The 23,218-nt window shown below is 44.0% G+C and overlaps 1 protein-coding gene across 4 annotated transcripts; it reads right to left on the reverse strand.

Moving 5' to 3' along the window:
- Window positions 1-12,563: 12,563 nt before the first annotated feature.
- CLK4 (CDC like kinase 4) lies at window positions 12,564-23,006 on the reverse strand. 4 transcript variants are annotated; one of them, XM_053956235.1, is made up of 14 exons: window positions 22,899-23,006; window positions 21,010-21,069; window positions 20,235-20,392; window positions 18,971-19,196; window positions 17,714-17,804; window positions 17,259-17,325; window positions 15,890-16,006; window positions 15,623-15,789; window positions 15,423-15,517; window positions 14,942-15,071; window positions 14,566-14,648; window positions 14,020-14,099; window positions 13,003-13,090; window positions 12,564-12,919 (listed from the first exon to the last, which is right to left on the reverse strand). In XM_053956235.1, the coding sequence occupies exons 2-14, from the start codon at window positions 21,061-21,063 to the stop codon at window positions 12,782-12,784; spliced, it is 1,494 nt and encodes a 497-aa protein (XP_053812210.1). In that variant the 5' UTR covers window positions 21,064-21,069; window positions 22,899-23,006; the 3' UTR covers window positions 12,564-12,781. The 4 variants fall into 4 exon arrangements, with proteins under 4 accessions (XP_053812210.1, XP_053812211.1, XP_053812209.1 ...); XM_053956236.1 differs by having other exon boundaries at window positions 22,895-23,006; XM_053956234.1 differs by having other exon boundaries at window positions 22,892-23,006.
- Between the last annotated feature and the right edge of the window lie 212 nt (window positions 23,007-23,218).

Genomic DNA, 23,218 nt, shown 5'->3' on the forward strand with positions numbered 1-23,218 from the left:
TGGAGAAAGCAAGCCCTGCTGAAGTGAAGTGACTGGCAGAGTACAGAAAACTGAGGCAAAGGGGGATTCAGAAGACATCTTAAAACTTGAATATTTTGTAAAGCTCTTTGTCTCGCTCTATATCATAGAAATTACAGGAAAATACTGAGTTTTCATGGCTTCAGTAAGCAGAAAAGGGTAACTTGAGGTAAGTGTAAGGAATACCTCAGAGGTTTAAGGTCAGTAGAAGCAAAGCAACCTAAAAAAGCAGAGATCACTGCTAATTTAAGAAGAAAAAATTGATACTTGCTTATATTGGATATTCTTCAGTATCTATTGAACTACCCTGAAGGACTCAGAAATGTGGCACTACAGGCCCAGATCCTGAAGATGCAATAACAGAGCTGTTATCATCGAGAGAGCAAAACAAAGAGCCAGAATTAGCAGAGCTGGGTGCATCCCATTTGGCCTCCTGGAAAACATCTGCCATTTGTCAGGACTACAAAGCCAGAAGAGCCCTCTCCCCCTTGATCTCCAGCAATTAGGGAAATTCTGTTGTGCTAATTACCTGGGGAGACAACACAGGGAGAAGCCAGATAGCAAGTGACGCTTGAAGGCAACATTTACACCAGCAAAAACCAGGCAGATACTTCAAGTCAGTGGAAATCCCAAAAAATGCCACACCAGCCTCCCAGGACACGCTGGAGAATGCTGATCCCTGGGTATAAAGTTAGGGTAAATATTCAAAAAGTAATAATAATAAAAAAAAATTAAATTCTATAAATAATCTAAGCAACAGAGCCTCTGGAGCTGCTGAGTCTGCAGAGGTGGAGAGGGTTTGAAATGCTCGGCTTCCCCCAGTACACATGGTTTGAATTGCAGGGAAATGGAGCAATCCACTGTCCTGCCGGCTGCAGCACCACTGCACTCCTGCTGCTGCCAAGCCATTATTGGGAAATATTTGTCACATATTAGCTGGAACATCAGATTACTACACTGAACATTTAACACTGTTTTGTAATATATCCATACGTTCAAAAGCATATGACACCGTCTCAGCATGAATTCAAGATGAAAACAGGGATATGCATCATCCAACGACCAGGAAATTTGGAAGTAAGGCTCCAGAGGTACTGTTAAATAAAAAGGCACATGGAAACACAATGCATATGTAGAAATATGCAGTGCAAGAACAGCCAGCAGAGCTGGAGCTCTTCACACCCTCAGTCCACAATTCAGCAAGGACTGGCTGCTGGGCAAGGCATGCTCTGTGGATTGGGGCTGGTTTAAGCTTTTTTTTACTGGATTTCAGGAAACATTTGCTCTCAGGCTCTAGCACAGTGCATCCAGCACCTTGAGCTCTCGAGGGACCTGTTCTCACAGAGCTTGAAGACTTTTAGCACTGCAAATACCGCCTTTAACAAGAGCCTTTTGCACCTGAGGTTTTCAAAGACTGTTAAAATTACAAGGTGGGAAAATTAAAAAATAATCCTTAAAAGCATAGGTGTGAGAAGGCAGCCAGAGCCCACACAACTGATAAACAAATTGTTTACCAGTGTGAAGTTTTAGTCTTGCCTTCAGGCCACCTCCCAGTGCTCATCAGCAGGCTGTCCCAAATGCCATATACGCCAGTGCTCCTGCACCTGCTGCATTTCATCCTGCAGCAAAGGCTTTGTGAGGATCCCACCAGAGAAAGAGGCTGAACACAGGGAGACCAGGGGCCTCTCTTCAAAGTATTACAGGCCTGGCTTAGGGAATGACAATAACACAAGTATTAAACTGCTGTTTCCCTGCAAGACAACATATGGGGACAGCCTGTCCTGGCCCTGCCCGGCGCCCGCAGCATCCAACCGCTGCCGCCCCGTCCCAAATAGCTGAGGGGACTCAAAGGCCATGTTTGGCCCCAGAGTGGGGTCACCAGCCTGTCACAGCGTTCCCGAGCCCGACCCACACTCAGTCCAGCTGCCTCAACCCCCCCAAGGATGCTCTCCTCTCCCTCAGCCACAAAAATGCCCAAACCACAAAGGACTCAAAGTGACACAAAGTTGTTGTCATCCTCCCCCGCATCGCCTCGGTTGAATGAATAAAGCAAAACAAGTCAACTCAAAGCAGTACACAGATGCTCAGAGCAACTGCAGAGGCAACTTTTTGCAGCATGCTCAGCATTAGAGACAGAAAAGTGTTTTTTTTAAGCTTTAAAAAATATATTCTTTAATTATCTTTTTTTCCAAATTGTTATTATTTCCAAGGTCAGGTTGGATAGGGTTCCGAGAAACCTGATCTTGCTGGAGATGTCCCTGCTTACTGCAGGGCAGCTGGACTAGATGATTTTAAAAGAATCCTTCTATGATTTCTTTTGACGATCGCGATCTCTCCGTGGCCCTGGCGAAACGGCCGGGCCCCCTCTGCCGGCCACCGACCGGCCCCTGCCGGCCCCGCAGCCGCAAAAAGCCCCGAGGGTCCTGTCCTAGAAGCCAAGCCAGCTGTGCCCTATAGCCAAATAGGTGACTTCCTGCGGAGCACAAAGCACAAAATGGGTCCGTTTGGGTTGGGTTTTTTTCTGAGAGGGAAGGGCGTTTGTCTTTTGGCTTTGTTTTACAAGCAGTGATTTAGGATTTCACTGTAGTTAGAATAACTTGACCCTCATTTAACTTTTAAGTGGATCGTTGTCATCTTGTTCCAAACTGCTTTGAATGTGTAGCAAGTCAATTGTATCAAAACAGTGCCCTAAAAACAACCCCCACCCCCTCAAATCCAAACAAAGCCCAAATTGATTCATTTCTAGGAAAAATCAGGGCTTGCTTAGAACAAGCCCAGCTGGCACGGCCAGCTCTGAGCCTGTGTTTGCTCCTGCAGCTGCCCACGGGTGGCTCGGTGGGGCAGCCGGTCCCGTGTTTCCAAAGAGGCACCGAGGGAGGGAGCACGCCTGCACGGCAAGGCAGAGAGCATCCTCATCTGCCGCTCTCTCTCCCTAGCTGGCTTTAAATCCAGCCGTAATGAGGAATTTTTAAGCTTAGCAGGGTTATCGGCAGAGGAAAGCTGCCCAGCCCAGGTGTTCAGGATACCCACCAGCTGCCCATGGGAAGCAGGGGTAGGGCTGGCAGCATCTCCCCGTCCCCTCCACAAGGAAATTTTCCTTTCACCGGGGGCTGCTTTTCCAGTGCAGAGGCAAATTGAAGCTTAGCTGTTGGTTTGCAACTCGGTGTAGCTCAGCAGCAAATACCAGTGAGGGCCACAAGCTCTCAGATGTTTCCAGACAAAGCTCTTCAACTACAGAGCAGAAGGCAATTCAGCCTTCTTCAGAAGAAAGAGGAAAAGAATAAAACACAGCTGAAGATGTCTTTGATTTGCTCAAGAACAGCCAAAAGGCTTCAGGACAGTCCAGCAGCACATCCCCACATCAGCTCCCTGCAGTGGTGGCCAGGAGCAGCCACCGACGGGACATTTCCTACCCACCAGGAGATCACTTCTCCTTCCCTCAACTCACAAATTACTTTGTTTGTTACTAATGACTGTAACGAGCGTTTCAGCAGCACGTGGGAAAACCGCCCCGTTCCTCTCTTCCCCCATCTCCCAAACACAGCAACCAGCAACCCAGTGACCCGGAACAGAATTGGGACTTTCCTGGACAAAAGAAGCCTCTTCAATCCCAATTGCTTTCCGCAGAGCAAAGGAAAAGCCTCTTGACCACTTAAGCACACCAGCAGAGCCCTGTTTGCCCAGACCAGAGAAATACCACAGCCAGAGTCCCATGGGGTTGGTGGACTTGTTGGGTCTGTGCATCATAAGAGAGAAATCTGATTTGACCAACTTTGCAAAGAGGTGAAAATAAGCAGGATTTCTTTCTCAGCTGGTGAGTTTTGTTACCAGGCAGTGAGGCACACAGGGAGCCTTCCACCAGAAAAGCAGCGAGTACATTTAAGAGCATCATTAGTGAAATGTTTCTGAGATTAAACATAATCTCACAGGGGAAAAAGCCTTTTTTTTTTTTTTTTCTTGTGAGTATGGACTAACACTGTGTGTTTTGGTAAGATTCGTATCCAGGTTGGCAGGGAAAATTGACCCTGCCCCGTTGCCTACTCCGCCATCCCCATGTGGCATTTACTGTTTGTTTATTTTCTTTAAAACTAGAATGGAACTCTCTGATGCTTGGAAATCCTTGTAATGCACCTGTGAATTCTCCCGCATCAAAGCACTGCACATCTTTCACCCATCTTTCACTACTTTTGTGAAAAGAAAAAAGAAAATAAAGGCTCGAAGTTCCCCAGCTCAAAGCTACTGGCACCCTTCAGTGTGACAGCAGAGCACTTCACAGAACATTTCTATAAATGAGGTTCCTTTACAAACGAATCTAAGCTGTTTATTGTTTCCAAGGAGCATGCACTTCCACAGCAGAACAGGAAGTTTTGACAGTTTTAGAAGTTCATTAAACTCTGGGAGGAAATTTAAACAATCGGTGACAGCTTTCCTACAGCAAAAGAAATCCTGCCCTCCGAAAAGACAGAGAGGCTGCAGCTTTTAATTATCACACTTGCATTAAGCTCCAGTGATTTTGTTACTACTTCTAAATTGTTTTGGCCCAACACCCAGGGCTCACAACCCAGTCAAGTTCTTCGCTCTTTTATTCTTATAGCCAAACGTCGCTTTTGTCCAAACCTCAAACTCCTTGATCTGTAAACAGGCCAAAGCAAGGCACTGGGAGACATTGGAGTGCTTCAGCTTGGGAAAAACACTTCTAAACACATTTTCCTCCATGGAGAGGAACATGTAAAACAGGAGAGGAGGAGCTCAGTGGCTGGTGCAGTGGGTGGTGGCCCCAGGCTGTGCTGGTACCTGGCACCTACCTGGGGGGCACACGCAGTCTGGGGGGGCCTCTCGCGCCGTCCGCAGCTTCGCGAGTCCTTCGCCGAGTTTCTGTTTGGAGAGGGAATGAAAACAGCCCTTTAGAGAGTACATTATACCTAAACACGGACTGTGCACACATGCCAACATCCAAACCATCCAGCTTCCTTCCAGGGAGGGGTAATGGTTTCATCCTGTGGCGTTCAGCCTCCTTGGATGACGTCCCGTGCTACAGTAGCACATAAATATGAAATGTTTCTGAGCAAGTGGCGGCCTACAGCCATCAAGAGAGAAGGCAGACTCTCCTGCTGCACATCCCAAAGTCACTTGAGCAGAGCTCCATTGGCAGGATTCATCCTGAGCTCCTTTACAAGTCCCATGTTCAAACTTGACCTGATTTGGTCGATTTTGTACTTAAAATTCATGGTCTGTGGAGTGTTAGAGGTTTCTTAGCAGAGGGATGAGGTAAAGGACAGTCAAGATTGGAGTGCTCACCAACCTTCAGGCCTACCCAAAGCCCAGTGTTTCCATCCCCAAAGTGAAAAACTCATCAATGGGATAACTAAAACACATAAAAATTCACAAAACTAGAGCAGCGTCTACGTGGCATATTGCAGGCAGATGTGTGCACACTCTGGCTGCTCCCTAAGCCAAGGAGACTGTTCGTGCCTGCATTTAGCCCACTGCCAAGCCCAAGTTAATGAGCCTGATGACAGGTACATTAGATTAGCTCAGCATACTCCCTGCCTGGGACAGCCCAGCAAGGATGGGAACAGCTCATCTTCACCTACAATCTTCACTCTCTCAGTCCTCCAGGAATGCCCTGTCCTACCTAAAGTACTTGCCAAAAGACAAACCAATAACCTGATAACTGGAGTCCCTACATTTCAAAGACAAAAAATTCAAAGTACTTATTCAGTTTAGGGTGTTAAGACTTGATATTGTACAACTGATGACCCAGTCCTTTTTCAAATATTTGAACACTATGGACTATTCAGGAATTAGGCTACCTGTGAATTAGGTTGTTTTCTTTTTATTCTGAGGATTAAATAGTTTTATCTGTCATTGAAATCCTATGCTTCCTCTATCTGCTTGGATGTGACACTAAGAGGTCCTGAAAATATCAAGATGGTTTCATAGCAGCTGACAGAGAAGCTGTCCTAGGGGAAGTATAAATATCAGAACGATCCAGCTGCCTTCTGCAAAACATACACTTTCCTTAAGAAAATGTGGCAAAAAAAAACATCTAAGGAGATTTTTCTGACAGCCACCTGCAGTCTAAATGCTACAGAGTTACTCAAGTTCTATCTGTTTACTTTTAAAGTTATTTGGATGATGAAGATGCTCGAGGAAATGAAAACAAGCTCTCCCACATTTTTAGTTCAGTAGGCATCACTGGGAACAGCAGAGGAGATCTGAATCCTGGAGCGAGTCCTCTGTTCTCCCATTGAATTGTTCTTGTCATGAAACTGATTAATCTGGACACTGCGGACAATAAATCCTTTGTGAACAAAATGGTCCGGCTCTATTTACAACAACTGGATGTTTCTATAATCCTCCTGTTAATATTTTCCCTCCAGTGTGAAAACTACACACTTGGAGTTGGGGCTTTTGACACAGAGCAAGTGGAGATGCTGCCACATCTGGACCGTGCTAATGGCAATGTTTCAGAGGGCATCAAAGCAGAAGCCTGCAGCACATCCCACTAATAGGACAAGCCAAGGGAAGGGCAAGGTCCTGCCACAGTCAAATCAGCAATTTCTCCAGAGTTACACAGATGCCTGTCACAGGGCCAGAAACTAAATCCTTGTTGTTCAAATTGGCTTTCATTACCTTAACTACAAACTTACCCTTCCTTTATTATTTCCTATCCTCTTTTACTTGCCAAACAGAGCCAGTGTGTTGGTGTTGTATTTGCTGCTCTCTATACACAGCTCTGCCATAAATTATGCCAGCAAACCCCTCCACTGGTACATGGAGTAAAGCTTTTTGGGTCGTGGCAGAGAACAAAGGATGCTGGGTCATGCACACAGAGCGTATGGAGCTTTGGTTTCACTTCTGAAATACTGTGGTAAACTTCAAAGGAGGACCAACACAGAATTTAACAAAAAAACTGACCCCAGGCATCAGTTGATGTTCATGACGATGGAAATACTCTCTTGCTCTCCAGAAACTCTCAAGCACAGAAAGGGCAGCAGTTGCTTGACAAGCAAGCGGTCTTATGTAACAGAGTTTGGGCAAGAAACACTTTCTGAAACTTTACCATAAATTCAGAGGTTCATTTAAAATGACCTTTAATAGATAGTGCAATTACTACTATGGATTCCTCAAATTTGTTGCTTGATTCAAAATTTGCTTTAGCATTGACAAAAGTTCGGTCATACTAAATGTTTCAACAAGCTCACTCTTCCATTAGAAACCCAATTATGTGGTTTTGCTTTATTTTCCCCTGTACAAACTCCATCTGAGCATTCCCAGTACAAAACAAGCTTTCCACACTTAACTAAATCTCAGCAAGAGGTTGCACATGATCTTAGGCAGTGCCACAGAAACCATTCCCATTGCTAGGCACATTTATTGGGGTAATTGGAACAGAACCACTGCCACAACGGGCAGGCTAATTCCTGCCTGGAGAACAGACATTAACTAGAGGCTGTGACTACGCCTCACAGGCACCCCCCTGGTCTGGTATTCAGGGCTTTCACAAAAATATTTTAACATTTCACTTTTATCGAGGCACATCAATGCAACCAAGTTTCCAGGCAAAAGGACATGTTGTGGTGGTGCCAGCAATATCCTCACCCTAGCTCCACCAGCAACACTCAGCATGAGGAATTGTCTCCCCATGGCCCCAGCACTGCCTCCATCCCTGCTCACAGCCCCAGAGCTTTCATAGAGCTCCACATACAAACACATTTTTGCATGATTTAGGTTTTGTGGCTGTCATGATTTTAATGCATGTTTTCCTCCACAGTCAGACCATTAATAAAATCCCAGTGTAAAACCTTCCCCAGATGTCAGAACTGATCACTCAGGGGTGCCCTCCAGCAGCCCCACAAGCCGTGTTGAATCTTGCTGAACTTTATGAACTACTGTTTATACAAATCCAGCAAACCAACAGTGGGATCCTGAAGCATTTCCTATGAGTGATGGAGCCCTTCACATCCCCCTTGCCTGTAAAAAGCCCCAAACCTAAACACCAGAATCGGGAAGAAGATAACCCTGGGATAAAGTGTAACTTCTCCCAGAGATTTGGTTCAGTTAGGCACTGAGAACGGCATCAGTGTGGGTAATAGTTCTCCAAGTAGGTCGAATTGTTCAGCACAGAAATATTTATTGAATAATTTCAGAAAACCCCAGGACTGAAAGTGAAGTAACAAGTGGCGGGTCTCCTCTGCCTGCCATAAATCAGTTCTGCACTGCCAGACCACAATACTCTGTGACAGAGAGTCCAGATAGCGGGAATCATGTTCATAATTTCTAACAAGGAAATTATGGTCCATTAAATCCCAAGATAAATAGTTAAAGTACTCGGGTTACCTGCGTTAGTGAATAGAATAAGGGGGAAAGCCGCATGTCCTCTAACCTTCGACTGCCGGCCCTTCACCTGGGGCGTTTTCTCTTCTAATCAAGGTGGGCTCTGTGACGCCTCGCCCTACGCCTGATTCATGGGAACGGCAGCAGAAAGGGGAAAGTTTGGTAGAAGGGAGCAAGTTTTTTCACAGAGGATGAGAAGCCGGTGACACATGGAGCGAACCTCGCGGCGGAGCGGGGCCAGAGCGCCTTCCCCGATCCTGTCGCCGCGCTGCGGAGCGGCCGGTCCTGCGCGCCCGCCCGCCTCTCACTCACCTCGCGGAACAGCTGCTCCACGCGGGGCTGCAGCGCGTCCAGCAGCGGCCCGTGGCCGGCGGCGCCCCGCTCCTCCAGCGCGGCCAGCCGGCCCTGCAGCTCCGCCGTCTTGGCGCCCAGCAGCAGGCACACGGCCACGGCGGTGAGCGAGAGCAGCAGGCACAGCGCGGAGGTGGCGGTGCCCGCCGCGCCGGCGGCGCCGCTGCCGCTGCCCGCGCTCATCGCGCCGCGCTCCGCGCCTCTGCGCGGGGTCCCGCTCGGCTGCCGCCCGCCTCCCGCCGCCGGCGCATCCAGCGCCGCCCCGTGCGCGCCGCGGGCGTGGGGCCGGAGCTGCGGAGCGGCCGCTCTCCTTGCGCTCGCCCCGCCAGCCCGGGTCTTAAACGGAGGAAGCGGGGGGTGGCGGCTCCCCCGCCGCCTCCCCCCGCGCTGGGGAAGGGGGGATGCTCCGAGCGCGGCCCGCCGCCCCCCATGGGGGATTACGCGGAGCAGATCCCACCCCCGCTGCCCGGCCCCCCCCCGGGGACCGCTCCCCCCGGCCCCATCCCCGCCCGCCCGCCCGCGGACCCCGCGCCCCTCGGGGTCCCGGCCGTGCTGTACGGGCGGGGCGCTGCGAGAGCCACTCCGGAGCGCAGGCTGCTGGCGGGGCGGCCCCGCTCCGGTCCCCGCTCCGGTCCCCGCTCCGGTGCCGGTAGCGGCGCTGCCCGCGGCGGGGGCGGCGGGCGCGGGCCGGGCGCCCTCCAGCGGGTTCCCCCCGCCGGGAGAGCGGGCGGGCGGCGGCTGCGCCCGGCCCCGGCTCCCCTGGAGCGTGCGACCTGCGAGAGGTGTCACCCGCCCGGGAGCTTTGTACCTTCTGCCCTACAGCCCTTCTGCACCGCGATCTGTTTTAGAGAAGAACCCCACCATGCACTGTAACTCACTGTTATCTCAGTGGAGTGCTCCATCCACTTTCGGGAGCTTTTGAACAAGAGAAGACTGCTCACAGATAAGCACAGAGCATCCACAGATTCTGTCGTGCTTTCTCCTTGCTGTTACACAGAGCATCACAACTCTTAACTTACCTATTAAACATCGTCCTGCAACTTAATGCTTGTCTAGATTCTAAGCACATAGTATACAAATTCCAGTGTACCCTTTGCACCCTGGATACAGACACCTGCCCTTGGAGGAGTAATTCCTAATTCTAGAATAGATAATTGAAGCCTAGGACGGAGTTAGGAAATGCTACAATGTCAGTAACATTACCAATGACAGATTCTAATTATGTTTGTTAATAAGACACACACGCACAGGCTTCTTGTAGCTATTTCCAAAGCAGTTAAACCAGGTAAATCCATAGCACTTGCTGACAACCAGTTTCTGCTTTCTTACATATCCTGAAGATAAAAAGAAAACTCCAGGTTTTGAGACCCTCTTTCTTAGCTCCTTTTCCCCCCTCTTTTTTGTATGAGCGTGCCAAGACTTTCCTTACAAGCTCCATGAGAGCAGTAGAACACACACAGTCACACAGTGCCATCATTTTGGGGGAGATGCTTTGGTGCAAAGCATTTTGTCCTGTGTGACCTGAGCCCTCCAGGCAGCCCTGATATCCAGACACTGAAGGAACCGGCAGGATTGATCACTCCTGCAGCAGATGAGTTCCTGCTCCAGAAATTCAAACTCCTTTCCCATGCAGTTTAGCCCCGAGCTCAACTCTTCCCTCAGCTTCTGGAGCCCTACATCTCACACTCTTTGCACTTCAGTGATGAAGCCTGGGCTGCCCACTGAAAAGACAGCCTTATTCTGTCTTGTCCTCCATGTTCAGTAAAAAGTGTGAGTGGTGCACTAAGGAAATGCACACTTTCATCTGGTCTGCCTGGCTGACCCAGTCACAGACAGTATTTTGAAGGTAAAATAGCTGGAAATCTGAAGTGCAGAAATAGATGGGAATGCTCTTCTAATTATTTAACAGCTATAGCTTGATCCCAACATTACAAACTTCAAGTATGAAGATGACAATGGGGGGGGGGGTGGTGTGTGCACATAAAATCCATCCCCTACTAAAGACAGAAGCACTGAGGGCAGCCCAGCAGCACCAGACCCTGCCCCAGGTGCTGCCCAGAGCCCCACACAGCTTCCCTGGGGAGCCCAGGGGCCTTGGGCTCGTTTGCCAGCAAACCCAACACTGGCGAAATGCCGCAAGGCCTGAAGAAGCACTTGGCACCTTGCTGCAGGTGCCACATTAATCCTGATAGTGTTTTTAAATTTACTGGAACAAGGAAAAGTCAATTTAAAGATGGCTTTATAATAGGGCTAAGCTGTATCTCCTTTACCCAGCATTACAAATTTCAGTATCTACATCAACAGCTAGAAGCACTCTGTAAGCAAGAGCACACCATCTTTCCCTAATTTCGATAGAACTGTTTTATGGTTACAGTTTTATTGTTATAGCAGCATATAAACTTTTCTCCCCCCATCTGCCTTTGATTTGCATTGCTCAGCTGATACATTCAGCCAAGTCCTTGCTTTGCCTCTGAAACTGTGGGACAGAAAGTACTGTGGGGAGAAGAGAAGGAATTGGCTCTTGTCCTGCTCAGCCCTACTGAGCTGACCTGCATGGCACAGACTGTTACATTTTCTGTCATGCCAAGCAGAAACAATGTCATCAACACCAACATCCAAGGAAAGGAGGTGGCTATGATGAGCTGTAATCAAGCCCAGGAGGTGGCACTAGTAACAGAAGATAAGCTTTCAAAGCCTGGCCCAGCTCTATTCTACCTCCAGCTCAGAGATATGCACGTCTGGAGCCTCTTGCAAATGAAGCCTCCTCGACATCACTTTAAAATCTTACTGTGTATTAGGGCTAACTCAGCAAACACAAAATCTGAAGTCAGGCTCCTGTGGAGCCAAAACAATTTAGTTTCCTTCCTTTGAAGAAAGGCTTGAGCAGTAAAGTCAAGATTAAAATAAATAGCCAAAACTTGCTTATTACAGTCAGAATGACTTTTCCATGTAAGGTTCCCTTCCTACTGCTCAGCAAGCCACCCATACAGTGTCAGATGGATTACAGGAGTTGGAGTAAAAACCATCAACTTATAGACATGGAAACCCCAAAAGTATCAAAGCACATCAATGGGTCTTGGAAAGTTGCACCATTTTCTTCTCAACCCAGTACCAGAGTTCAGGAACCACAACTGAGAACCCGGCCACCTCCATCCCAGCATTTCTCAGTTCCCAAGGCCACCAGTAACTACAAATAAAGCTCCACAGAAATACACATTGAAGACTTCAGAATGATCTCACTACTGCAAGAGCTTATCCCATCTGGACAGAGCCAAAGCTGTGGCTCTGGTACTGCCAGGGTGTGGCCTTTGAAGGCCCTTCAATAAATATCCTTTTATTGCCCTTAACTCTGTCTAGCCTCTATTCCAGCTGTTTAAGGCATCAAATATGCCACAATTCTGTGGCACGCCATATTTCTCTGCCTCAGTACAGTCTTTCTAAAAATTTACCACAGAAATGTTCATCTTTAATGACTAGAAACAATATTGAAATAGGGAATGTTACTTTACAGATCTTAACTAAAAAGATTAGCTATGAATACTTGAAACTGAAAGCATCAGACAAGTTTCCACGACTTAATTAGCTGGTTGGGGAGCAATGCATGCTATGTACCAGAAAATCTGGGGAAAAGGTGACCCACAGAAGCCACCTACTTAGGATATACACTGTTTCCAAGCATGTTTCAAAATGCCATCAAACTGTTACATAGAGCATTAACTAGGTGGGTCTTTTCTTCAAGACTAACAAAAGGAAGTTTTAGGGAATGCTTCTAGAACTCCTTCAGCTAGCCCAGACTCCTCACCTACAGTCAGAGGGTCCACTAGCATCATCTGTAAAATGAGAGTGGTGCAGGCTTTCAAAAATGAAAATTACTTTTATTTTTCACTTTGATACCCATAAGACTACAACTGCTCAACAAGGTAAACATAACAGTTATACAAAACATATGTAATTATTTACAGACTTAACTGTACAAAATAATTTAAAGCTTACAAAAGTTTCATGCAACCTCTGCTGACTGACTGACACAGTCTAGGAAATCTCCTTGAAGAAGCATAGAAGATCTTTGAATTTATTTATTTAATGGATCAAAAAAAGGATGCTGCAAGGCTTCATCAAGAGTAATTCTTTTGGCTGGGTCATATTCCAGCATTCTGCGAACAAGGTCAAACAGACTTTGATGATCTGTGTCTTGGCAATGCATGAATTCCTGAAAAAAAAAAAGCAGGAGGTATTTTAGAGAGAGCTTTCACAACTGCAGTCTAGCAGAGCAATAAAAATGCTGTCTCCTACCTTCAGAGGCTTACAGCGTCTCCTGACGTAGCGGCCTGCAGAGCTGTGCTCATCCCAGTCCAACTGGTCATGGTGGAAATAATGTTTTCTGCAGGACAAGGGAAATGACAGTAAGTTGGTGTCAGTGCACCCAGCAAGCAGATGCTTTTCCAAGAAGTTTTAAAACACCATTAAGTGTTCCTGCATGTATCTCTGCACTTGGGAGCTAACATTTCTTTTAGTGTGTATTTATTCACAGAGATCTGCTTCTTTTTTATTACTGCTGACACAATAATTAGAAAACAGAAGCTTTTTTTTTTTTTGTGTTACTTGAATCTATTGCAATGGATGCTTTGCAAGCTTTTTCCTGTTTTTCAAAATGTACTATAATCAACTGGACAACTGTAACAAGCAATATACATTGCCCAAACTAGAATTATTGGAACTCTACTCTAACATAAATTACAAAATTATCTACATGAGTTAGGAAGAGGGCACCTTATGTAAGAAAGAAAACAGACCATCAAATCCCTGGCCTCTAAATTTTGGACATAAGAGGGGTCAGGGGAGAACCCTGTGCTGCCTGCTTCTCCTTGCCATGGAAGTGAGAAACTCCTGCTGCATGGATATCTTTGAGGAGGAGAGAAAGATCACTGAAGCACATGTCTGAGGGATACGCAGTGGCAGTAGAAGAGGATGACAGCTGTATTAACAAGCAAGGACCCTCTTCTTCCTCCCAATAATTATTGTGATGACAACATGTTCTTCATTCTGAGAGTTTAAAGAAAAATTTATGTCTAATACTGTTCTGGTGACCATACCAAACTTAGCTTTAAAGACTTAGAAATATTCATACTCAAGTTACAGTTCAAGAGGCTGATAGTTCATACTAAAATCAGAAAAGAGGATTGCAGTCAACTACTTAAGGTTGCCTATGAATCTCTGATCTGCAGCAACTCATAGCTTACAACGGCAACTTTGCAATTTCTCTTGTAAGAGAAGATATTAGGCAACTTATCACTTCTACAATGAACATACCTGGATTTCTTGATCATGTGAGTGGGCAGAGGCCCCAGTATTCTTTCCATCATTGCCAGGTGTTCTTTACTATCATGAGTCTGTGTGGAAAAAGCAATGAAAGCACTTAGCACATTTTTCTCCTCTGAGCCACTTGGTAACAACAATCAAACTGCAAACAAGTTTTTGCCAGAGCACTGTCACAACATCTTTAAACTCTGCCACTTTCAATTATTAAAAACAGATTATGCAATGTAGATTATATAACACTTTCCACAGTGAGGATGACCCTTGAACAACAGTTCATAAACCAAGTATTGTACAAGCGTTTACTCTTAATTCCAGAAGTAACACAACAGTCTTCACTCAAAATGCCAGAAAAGATCACCTTAGATACTCTGAATGAGATATCCAAGATGTAACATTTTCCTGTATGGATACTGCTTTTCCAGTCTCATCTATATAATCCTTAAAAGCCCATGGGGTTCTGCCTTTTACATAGTTACGTGCATGTAAAAGACTATAATCAGCAGTCTGCAAGAAACACATTTAAGCTTACATACACACCTGAAACACTGTAAATCCCAGGTAATACTCAATCAGAATACAACCAATACTCCACACATCGCACGGCTGAGACCATCCCAATGCTGCAAAATAGGCAAAGTTTGTTTTACTTTTTAGTATATTCTCAAAATGTGTAATCCACGAAGAACATGCCCATTTTCCACACATTTACTGATGCCCAACTTACACCCCATGCCCTACTCAAACCCTGCTGTTTGTTCCTGGTTTTAGAGTACTTCTTTTACTGTTTACTCTCAATAATTTTACCCCCACCACCTGAGAGATGACTGATTACCAGAACCATGAACAACTACTCCAGTTTATGAAGTAAAGACACCCAAATGAACTTTCAGAAGGTTTAAGAGTCTTTACTGACCTAAAATAACCTCAGGAGCTCTGTAATGTCTTGTAGACACTAATGTGCTATGATGCTCATCATCAAAAGTCGCACTTCCAAAATCAACAACTTTGATGTCTGTGTTTTTCAAAGTGCGTTCATCTCGTTTCTGCAAGAAACCAAAATGCTGTTAATACTTTTTAAAAGCATGCTTAGGCAAAAGGCATTATCACATTATCTTCAAAGTACCAGCTAGCATAAAATGTGTAACAAAACACTTCCTCCAAGTACTTTAATTCCTGTGCAGCTCAATGCTCCAAGAAAGAAGAGCAGGTAACAAAGTGATTTAATCTTAATACCCAAAAGAGCTGAGTAAAGACCATTTGCAGTAACAAGAGTTCTTTTCCTCTTTTGTTAACCTTCAGTTAACTTCAGTTACTTGTTATCTCTTTTTAAGAAAAGTTTCAATGAAGACAGAAATAGTGCAATTCAAGTTGGGAGAAACAAAGAAAAAACTTACCATTTTGGCATTGTACTTCACTATGTAATCAGACTCCACAAACAAGATATTTTCAGGCTTTAAATCTGTGTGAGTTAGTTTGTTATGGTGTAGAACTACAAGGAAAAAGAGAACAGTATTCCATAATTTACCCATTAAATTCCTAAAGGAGAAACCAAAACACACTCATATATTTGAAAGCAGTATTGAAATTTACTTACAGTTTATAGACTGGCAAATTTGATACGCCATGTTTCTAATGTCATTAATATGAAATGGCAGAAAGCTGTTTTCCTTAATAAAGTCATAAGTACTGAGCCCCAGTAGCTCAAAAACAATACAGACATGGCCATGGTGATCAAACCACTCCAGCATCTGGACACAGCGGCTGAAAAGAGAAAACAAAAAAAAGAAAACAAATGCAAATCTATTGAATAAATCATGTTCCTCAAATCCTTGGTATGCTGACTACTCGATTTCATACTTACAAATTGCTGCTTGGATCCATGTTGTTCAAGTGTTCCAACACCTGTATTTCTGAACGGGCTGCTTCCCGGTATCGACCAACATTTTTCACTATTTTAACTGCTACATGCATTCCTCTCCTTGAAAAGAAAGTAAAGCATAGCAAACGGAATCAATTATTGTTAAATACACACAACCCCAAAGCAGCTTGATTTTAATAAAAGAAACACAGGAAGATTAAAGGTCATGGAGAATTATGGAGTTGGATTAGGGGAATTTGATTTAAGCATGCTGCACTCAACCAGAACAGTTTTTATATAAAAAAAGTAATCCTGATCTTTCTTTTTTCAAATACTTATAGTATATGATTTATTAATTACTTCAGTGTTATTATCTCATCTGAAGTTGAATAAACATTGGGAATCTGCCAGCAGAATGATTAAAAAAATTAACCAAGTTCCCATTTGAACAAAAATACTACAAAAATTTGATGGGTTTTTCCCATCCAACTTGCACAACTTGTACTGGCACTTTTCCAGTGCTCTTATGGAATCAGGGGAATTGAGTAATTTCTGAAGATGGATTATGAGCAGTTTATACCAGTGAAAACTGCCCTGCACTGAATGCCTGCATGCATTCAGACTGTAAGGCTGTTAACTTAAATGGAACACAGACACAGCTCCTTCTGTACCATTTGCTCTTCAACAATTTTTGTCTCTGTAGAGCTCTTTCAATTCTAACAGCTTCAGAACACTCTCTGTCCTCACAACATGACCTCAAACTCCAGAAGAGACTTCACTTATGAAATGACAGAACGAACAAACCAAAGGTAGAGGAAAAAGTACTAAAACCATGTCATAGAATTGCTATATCAAACATACAGTTAAAATAGTTTGAGTTCTAACAACTGTTAGAACATACAGAATGAATGGAAATACAGTTAAGTTTCTTCTTCACCAGACATGCCCCCCACATGGAAGCAATAATTCCATTAAAAAAGTACTGGATACTAGGTTACTGTTGATTCAAAAAAACTTTAAAGGATAATTTTGATTATGAAAACCGAGGATAGCAATTTACAGCTCAACCAATTCCAAGCAACTGCTTCCAATTTCCAGAAACTGCTTCCACTAAGAACCAAAACTACTTTCTCAGTATACTGTACCACTTTTAAGTCTCCCAAACTAGTTCTGCACTCTTCAGCTGCTCTCACATTCTCCAGTTACAGCAGCAGTACTTAACAGAAACAGAAAAATGAAACAAAACAGAGTTCTCAATCATTAAAAAGGGCATTTGGGTTGCAACTTTCTCTTTAAATGTCCTCGAGCTTTAATTTCTGATCTAAGTATCTTTTATCATGAGATCCACTGATAAAGATAACCCAACACTTACATATCATGATCTATGCACTCCACTACTTTTCCAAAAGCTCCTTCTCCTAAAGTCGCAACAATTTCATCTAAAAAGAACAAAGATAAGTTAGAATTATACAACTACTTAAAGGAGAATGAACATATTAATGTAGATTTTAAAATGTGCCATTACAAAAGCATAATTATTTTAAATTTCAGCATCAGAATGCATTATTTTATTGGACAGGAGTCATGAAAACAGTTAGCCAAAAAACTATCTCTTGTTCTAATCTCAAGTTCATTTACTAATTGGAACATTTTGAACACGGTATTTAAATTCTACAGAAAAGAAGATATGCAAAAAAACAAAAAAGCACAAAAAAAAACAGAACAAAAAGAGCAATGAGATTTCTTTAGCCCCCCTCCTCTGACATACTATTCTAAACAGATTTTTTTCTGAAAAGTTTTTTAAAAGTGTTGAAAAATGTTCTATACATCTTGCTCTTAGAACGTCTCCACTTTCACAGATCAGGTGACCCTCCTCATCATCCTCTACACTCCTGGATCTTTTCCTTCGGTGACTCTTCTGGAAACGGCACCAAGATCGTCCAGCCAATCAATATATCAGAGTGAATTCAGGGCAGAATACGCAATTCATTCAGCGGGGAGATATTCAGGCATTCAGTTACACACCAGGCCACGAACAGTTGGCAGGAGCAATTTCAAATTCAGTCCCCAGAAATTCACAGGGCACAGTTTATGTTACAGAAGAAAAACATGGCAAGGAACAGATTTTCAGATAAATACTTAAAGTGATACAAGCAACAGAAAAAAAAACAACACAATTTTGTCTCTCAAACAGTGGCTTAATTGAAGACAGATTAAGACTGCAACACTGCTATTTCTAATTATTTGCTAGCAAATAGCAAAAACCAGTATTTATGTACATACCTAAGCTGTCAGTCAGGTGAAATGTTTCTATTCTTAAAACATCCACTCATGTAAACAATTTTACTTCCCCATGTTTAGAGAGGGGAGAAAAATTACTATGAAGTCCTTAATTTGCATTATATGATCTAATACACCTTACTGTTCTACTGCAGAAAAGTGGTATAAAACACCTGGAACTGCAGATGCATCAGTGGGCATCATGACAATCATGAGAAATTCAGAGAGCACACCTTCAAAGAAGGCAAGCAGCAAACTTATTCCATCTCATAAGACATTAGCTGCCATTAGCTGGGCACAGGACTTATCAAAGCTTTCTGGAACTAGGTGTAAAATTGTTCCCTTTACCAGACATGCACATTCATACTTTCAATTCATGTTAAAAAGGCATGTCATCTCAATTACTTTTAGCAATAGGGTGGATAGCACCTCACAATCTACCTGAAAAAACAGAGTTCACTATGCTGCAAAGCTAAGTGACAACTGTACTTAAAAGAGGACAGCTGCCTGTCTTCAATTTCAAGAAAACAGTTTTCAGATCAATCCCAGTGTTTTGGACTACCAACCACCTACATTCCCAGTGTACAACTAGCACTGATGATCCCACCCCCCACCCAACAATGATCCAAGAATCTCAACTAACAACATATTCACATGCTCCACAAACAGACTCGAATAAATACAAATCCTTTTTCAATTATGTATTTCTTAAAGTACCATGGATCAGGAATTGCAGCTCTAGCACTCATTTAAGAAGTCTATTACCACTAATTCATTAATAATAAAGTTAAAAATTACTCATACCGAATGCGATTGGTGACTGGAGCAATGATGTCTCTTATGCTTCCTTTTATGACTACTTTTCCTGCTCCGACCAGAGGATTTGCTATAGTGATGATGGTGACTCTTTTCATAGTCTCTGTGATAATGCCTGTGGTCATACACTTCACAGAAGTCATTTCTGTATTCCTCAACATATCTCCGGTCATGATGGTCTCTTTCATTTATGGCTCTATCGTCCAAATAATGACTGAAAATATATTTTAAGTGAATGTTCTCCACTTCAAAAACTTGAGGTTCCAACAAGATAAGTGACCTGAGCTGAGTTACACAGTATCTGTCTTTACAGCACAAATGTTTTTTAATGGACTCCCTCCCCAGAAATAGTGGAGCTTTTGATGTTACTTTATTAGGAATTTAACAACATCGTCTGTCTCAAATACATGGCAGCCATCCACATGAACAATGTATGATCTGACCACAGTTTGCAGAGTAAGAAACTCAGACTTAAAAAGGAGAAACACTTTCTAAAATATACTGAGCAACTTCATTACAAGCTTAAGTCACATGACAAACCATCTTCAACACAGAGATCATCCCTTCTATGCTTTCAAAGCTCCAGGCGTTAAATAAAACCTAGAGACTGAGAGAAGTAGCATCATTCTAAGTGCTCTGCAACCAATATTAAAACCTCCGAGTATCTGGAACAAGGATCATTTGCACAGAAAACAGACCATTAAGAAAGCTGCTGAGGCACAGAGTTCCCTGACTGCTGTACGCCTACTCCTTCCAGCATTTTAATAAGCATGGGTATGAGCTTTTAAAAGAATTCCATTGGGTCTTTTCAAGGGGAAAAAAAAAAAAAAAACAACAAGACAAAACAGGAAAATACATCTTTCCAGTGAAAACAGTGTGGGAGAAAACACAAATCACTTCCAAATTAGTAAGAGAAATTCATACTTACCACTGTATTAAATGATTAAACAAACCTTCTCCTCCTTTTGTTCACATTAAATTAAAATGCATCCTTTTCACTTGAAATTTAATATTGATTGTATGCAATACCAATATTTAACTGACACAAACTAGTAACATTTACTTGCCTTTATTCAACAATTTCTATTTAATGGTTCAGGTGTTGTGTTAACAACTATCTATCAAGCTTGCCTTAAGGAAGCCAAACCATAAGGAACTGACAGCTCTGGGGACTCAAAAACTCCTACCCTGAAAACACATTTACTTTAAACATGGTAAGAAACATTTGCACTACTCAGTTCAGCGTTTATACCTTTCTGAAATGCGAGTGGGTTTATAGTGCTTGCTCTCTTGGCCACTGCTGTGGGACCTCTTTCTGCGCTTGCGGCTGCTACTGTGCTTCCTCTGATCCCAGCTCCTCCTGTCATCCCACTCAGGACAATGAGATTGCTTTGAATGCCTCATCTCCCACTGGAAAACACAATAATAATAATAATAGTAATAACAATTTTAAAAATCAACTAACACACATGTAGGTGCAAGTCAACAATGGTAGTTTGATCAAGTATGACAGAACTAAAGAAACCCATTTTTCCTCAGCTCCCTCCCCCCATTATTTCGTTTTGGCGAGCAGACACAGCTCCCTCATCCCAACGCTGTTATGAAACACAAATCAAGATTAAATAGGCCAACTCATCTTCATTTAATAGCTTCAAACATGTCATTAAAGACTGTTTTAAATAAACTCTCAAGTGACTAAGCACAATAGTATCCTTAAAGAGCCTCCTATTGGAAGAAACCTTCCTCTCCAAACATCTTCTAACAAGAAAACCTGGATTTAGGTCTTCCTACTGTATTTAAAAGTTACTACATGAAAATCAAGAATGCACAAGCATTCTAAAAACTTCTCTCACTAAACTATTTACAGAACACTAGGAGACAGTCACTTTTAGCAACAACCACTGTGAACTCTGATGGATTAACACAATTTTGAAGAACCTGGAGCCAAGTCACAACTTTTGCACCTATTAGCATGCAGGACTGTGGCTGTTCTACAGTTCAGTTGATTCGACAAAGACAAAACCCACCAGCTTCTCTTGCTGGATGTTAGGTGCAGGAATTCTTTGTTCAAACAGGTACATGCACAACTGGAAAAAAAAAAAAGGCAAAGTAAAACACAGCAGTAAAATTAAAGAATGTAACAAAACCAACTATTATTTGTTTGCTCATCTGCAGCAGCTTTCTGAAAATAAGAATAATCTTCTATATCTATTCCAGTATATTCCAAAGAATAAATTTATACAAGATAATAAAAAGTTTCTGCAGTAAGCAGTGACAGTGAGAACAGTAGAGACAATGACAGCAATAGACTAGAAAAATCATGACTGTAAATCATGTGTAAATTCTGCAAATCCGTGTAAATTTACAGAGAACAATGCCTCTATACAAAGAGAAGGCATTAAATTGGAAACTCCTAGAACATGCAAATGACAGGCCTATTCTGAAAAAAAAGGGGTTTTTGATACTTTCAGAAGATCCATGAGAGGGTGGTAATTAAAAAAAAAAAAAAGACAGACATCTAGAACAATGTTTTTAAAATCAAAATCATATTTACAAACTGTGCAAAATAAGTGCCTTGTACACATTTTGGGTGAGGCATTATTCACAAAAATCTTACTCGTGAGATTCTAATAAAAACCAAAAATACTAGCGTAGCAAACGACAAACAAAACCACCTGAAAAATTAAAACCAACTTGGTGTTTCATTCCCGTGCTTTAATTTCCTCTCTTCTTACACATCTCCAAAGCCATTTTCCTCTATTTTCCCCTTACATAACTCAGGTTCTGAAGCACACTCAAGTTTCAGTTACTCTTGAGGTGCAGAGCTCCACATACACTCTCAGTTAGAGGTGAACTGGAAATTCTACTTATGGTTGCTTGGGATTTTTTTTCCTTTCCCTACTTGGCAGAAGGCGCTGTAATGAACAACTAGCTAAATAAAATCACCATTAAATGGTCCTGCAGAGCAGGGCTTGGGAGCAAGAAGGATGGATATTTGACAAAGAAAACAGGAGAAAATGCTTTGTTGAAGATTAACTGCTGCTTAAGTACAATCAAATGCACATAGCATTAATGAAACTAAGATAAAAATTACAAATTCCGTCCCTAAAGGAGCCAAGTAAATTTAAATGAGGAGGAAATGGCCAGAATCGGTCTGAGTCCCTATTACGCTAGAAGCCACCTTAAATTTTTTTAACTACGGTGCTCTATCTGATTTTATGCGCCGAAAAACTTCACTTATGTAATACTGACAGCTGCCACGAACATATGCATTCCTGTAGCATGTGGAACTAATCCATATCACAGGCAGTTTTCACTCCCACATTTCGCCACAAGGTTCCTCAGGCAGGAGCCATTCCCCCCTCGATCAGATCCATACACATAAGGGCCACGAAAGCCGCGCCGTAAGCTGCCTACACAGCAATTTCTAAATGCCTCTCCTCAAAATCTTGGCAGGCGGAGGAGGTCAAAGGCTTATTCCTTTGGGATGGCCAAAGTCCGACACCGCAGATCGTGGAGGGGACACCCGCCACCCCAAGCCAGGGGCACCGAGCCCGTTTCCACGCCACGCTCCCCCGGGAGGCCTCCGGGGGAGGAAGGGCCGGTCCCCGCCGCCACCTGGGCGGGCGCCAGGCACGGCCAGGCCGGGTGAGCCCAGCTCCGCCCGCCCCAGCCCTCCGCACCTCCGCAGAGACCCCGACAGAGCTCCGGTACCGAGAATCCTCCCCACCCCCCCAACACCTCCTCAAGCAGTGGTTGATGCGCCCCGCGCCGCGGAGACAACGCAAGCAGCTCCCCCACCCCACCCTTCCTCCCCTCCGTTTCCCCGCTGCTTCGTCTCCCCTGGAAATAGAAAGGAGAGAGGAAAAAAGCGAAGGTGAAAAGAGAATGAAGAAGGGCCGCCCTCACCACTTACAACTGGAACAGAAAGGAACGAGCTCCGTATCCGCCCTGCGCGCACAGACAAAATGGCGGCTGAGAGCGCGGAGAAGCTGCTTCCTTCTTCTCCCTCGTTCTCGCGGCGTCTGTGCGCTGTGACGTCAGACGCACAGCGTACACGCCGGCAGGGCGGGAGCCCCTAGGAGACGCCCCGCCCCGCGCCCCTGAGGCGGTGCCGCCGCCATGGCGGCCGCTCTGAGGGGAGCGGCTGCTGTTCGTGCCATTGTGTGCTACCCCACCCCACCCCACCTCACCTCACCCCACCCCACCCCACTCCACTGCACATCACATGCTGGG

Source organism: Vidua chalybeata, chromosome 15 (assembly GCF_026979565.1).
Source record: "Vidua chalybeata isolate OUT-0048 chromosome 15, bVidCha1 merged haplotype, whole genome shotgun sequence".
In the NCBI taxonomy this organism is placed as follows: Eukaryota; Metazoa; Chordata; class Aves; order Passeriformes; family Viduidae; genus Vidua; species Vidua chalybeata.

What these genes read in the sequence shown, in the direction of transcription:
- CLK4 (XM_053956235.1), bottom strand. Translation starts at nt 21,063, where the DNA reads ATGTACCTGTTTGAACAAAGAATTCCTGCACCTAACATCCAGCAAGAG. An exon ending in AGACGTTCTAAGAGCAAGAT is followed by an intron (nt 17,326 to 17,713) that starts GTATAGAACATT and finishes TGTTCTTTTTAG; the next exon opens with ATGAAATTGTTGCGACTTTA. An exon ending in TGGGATTTACAGTGTTTCAG is followed by an intron (nt 14,100 to 14,565) that starts GTGTGTATGTAA and finishes TTTTCCACACAG; the next exon opens with ACTCATGATAGTAAAGAACA.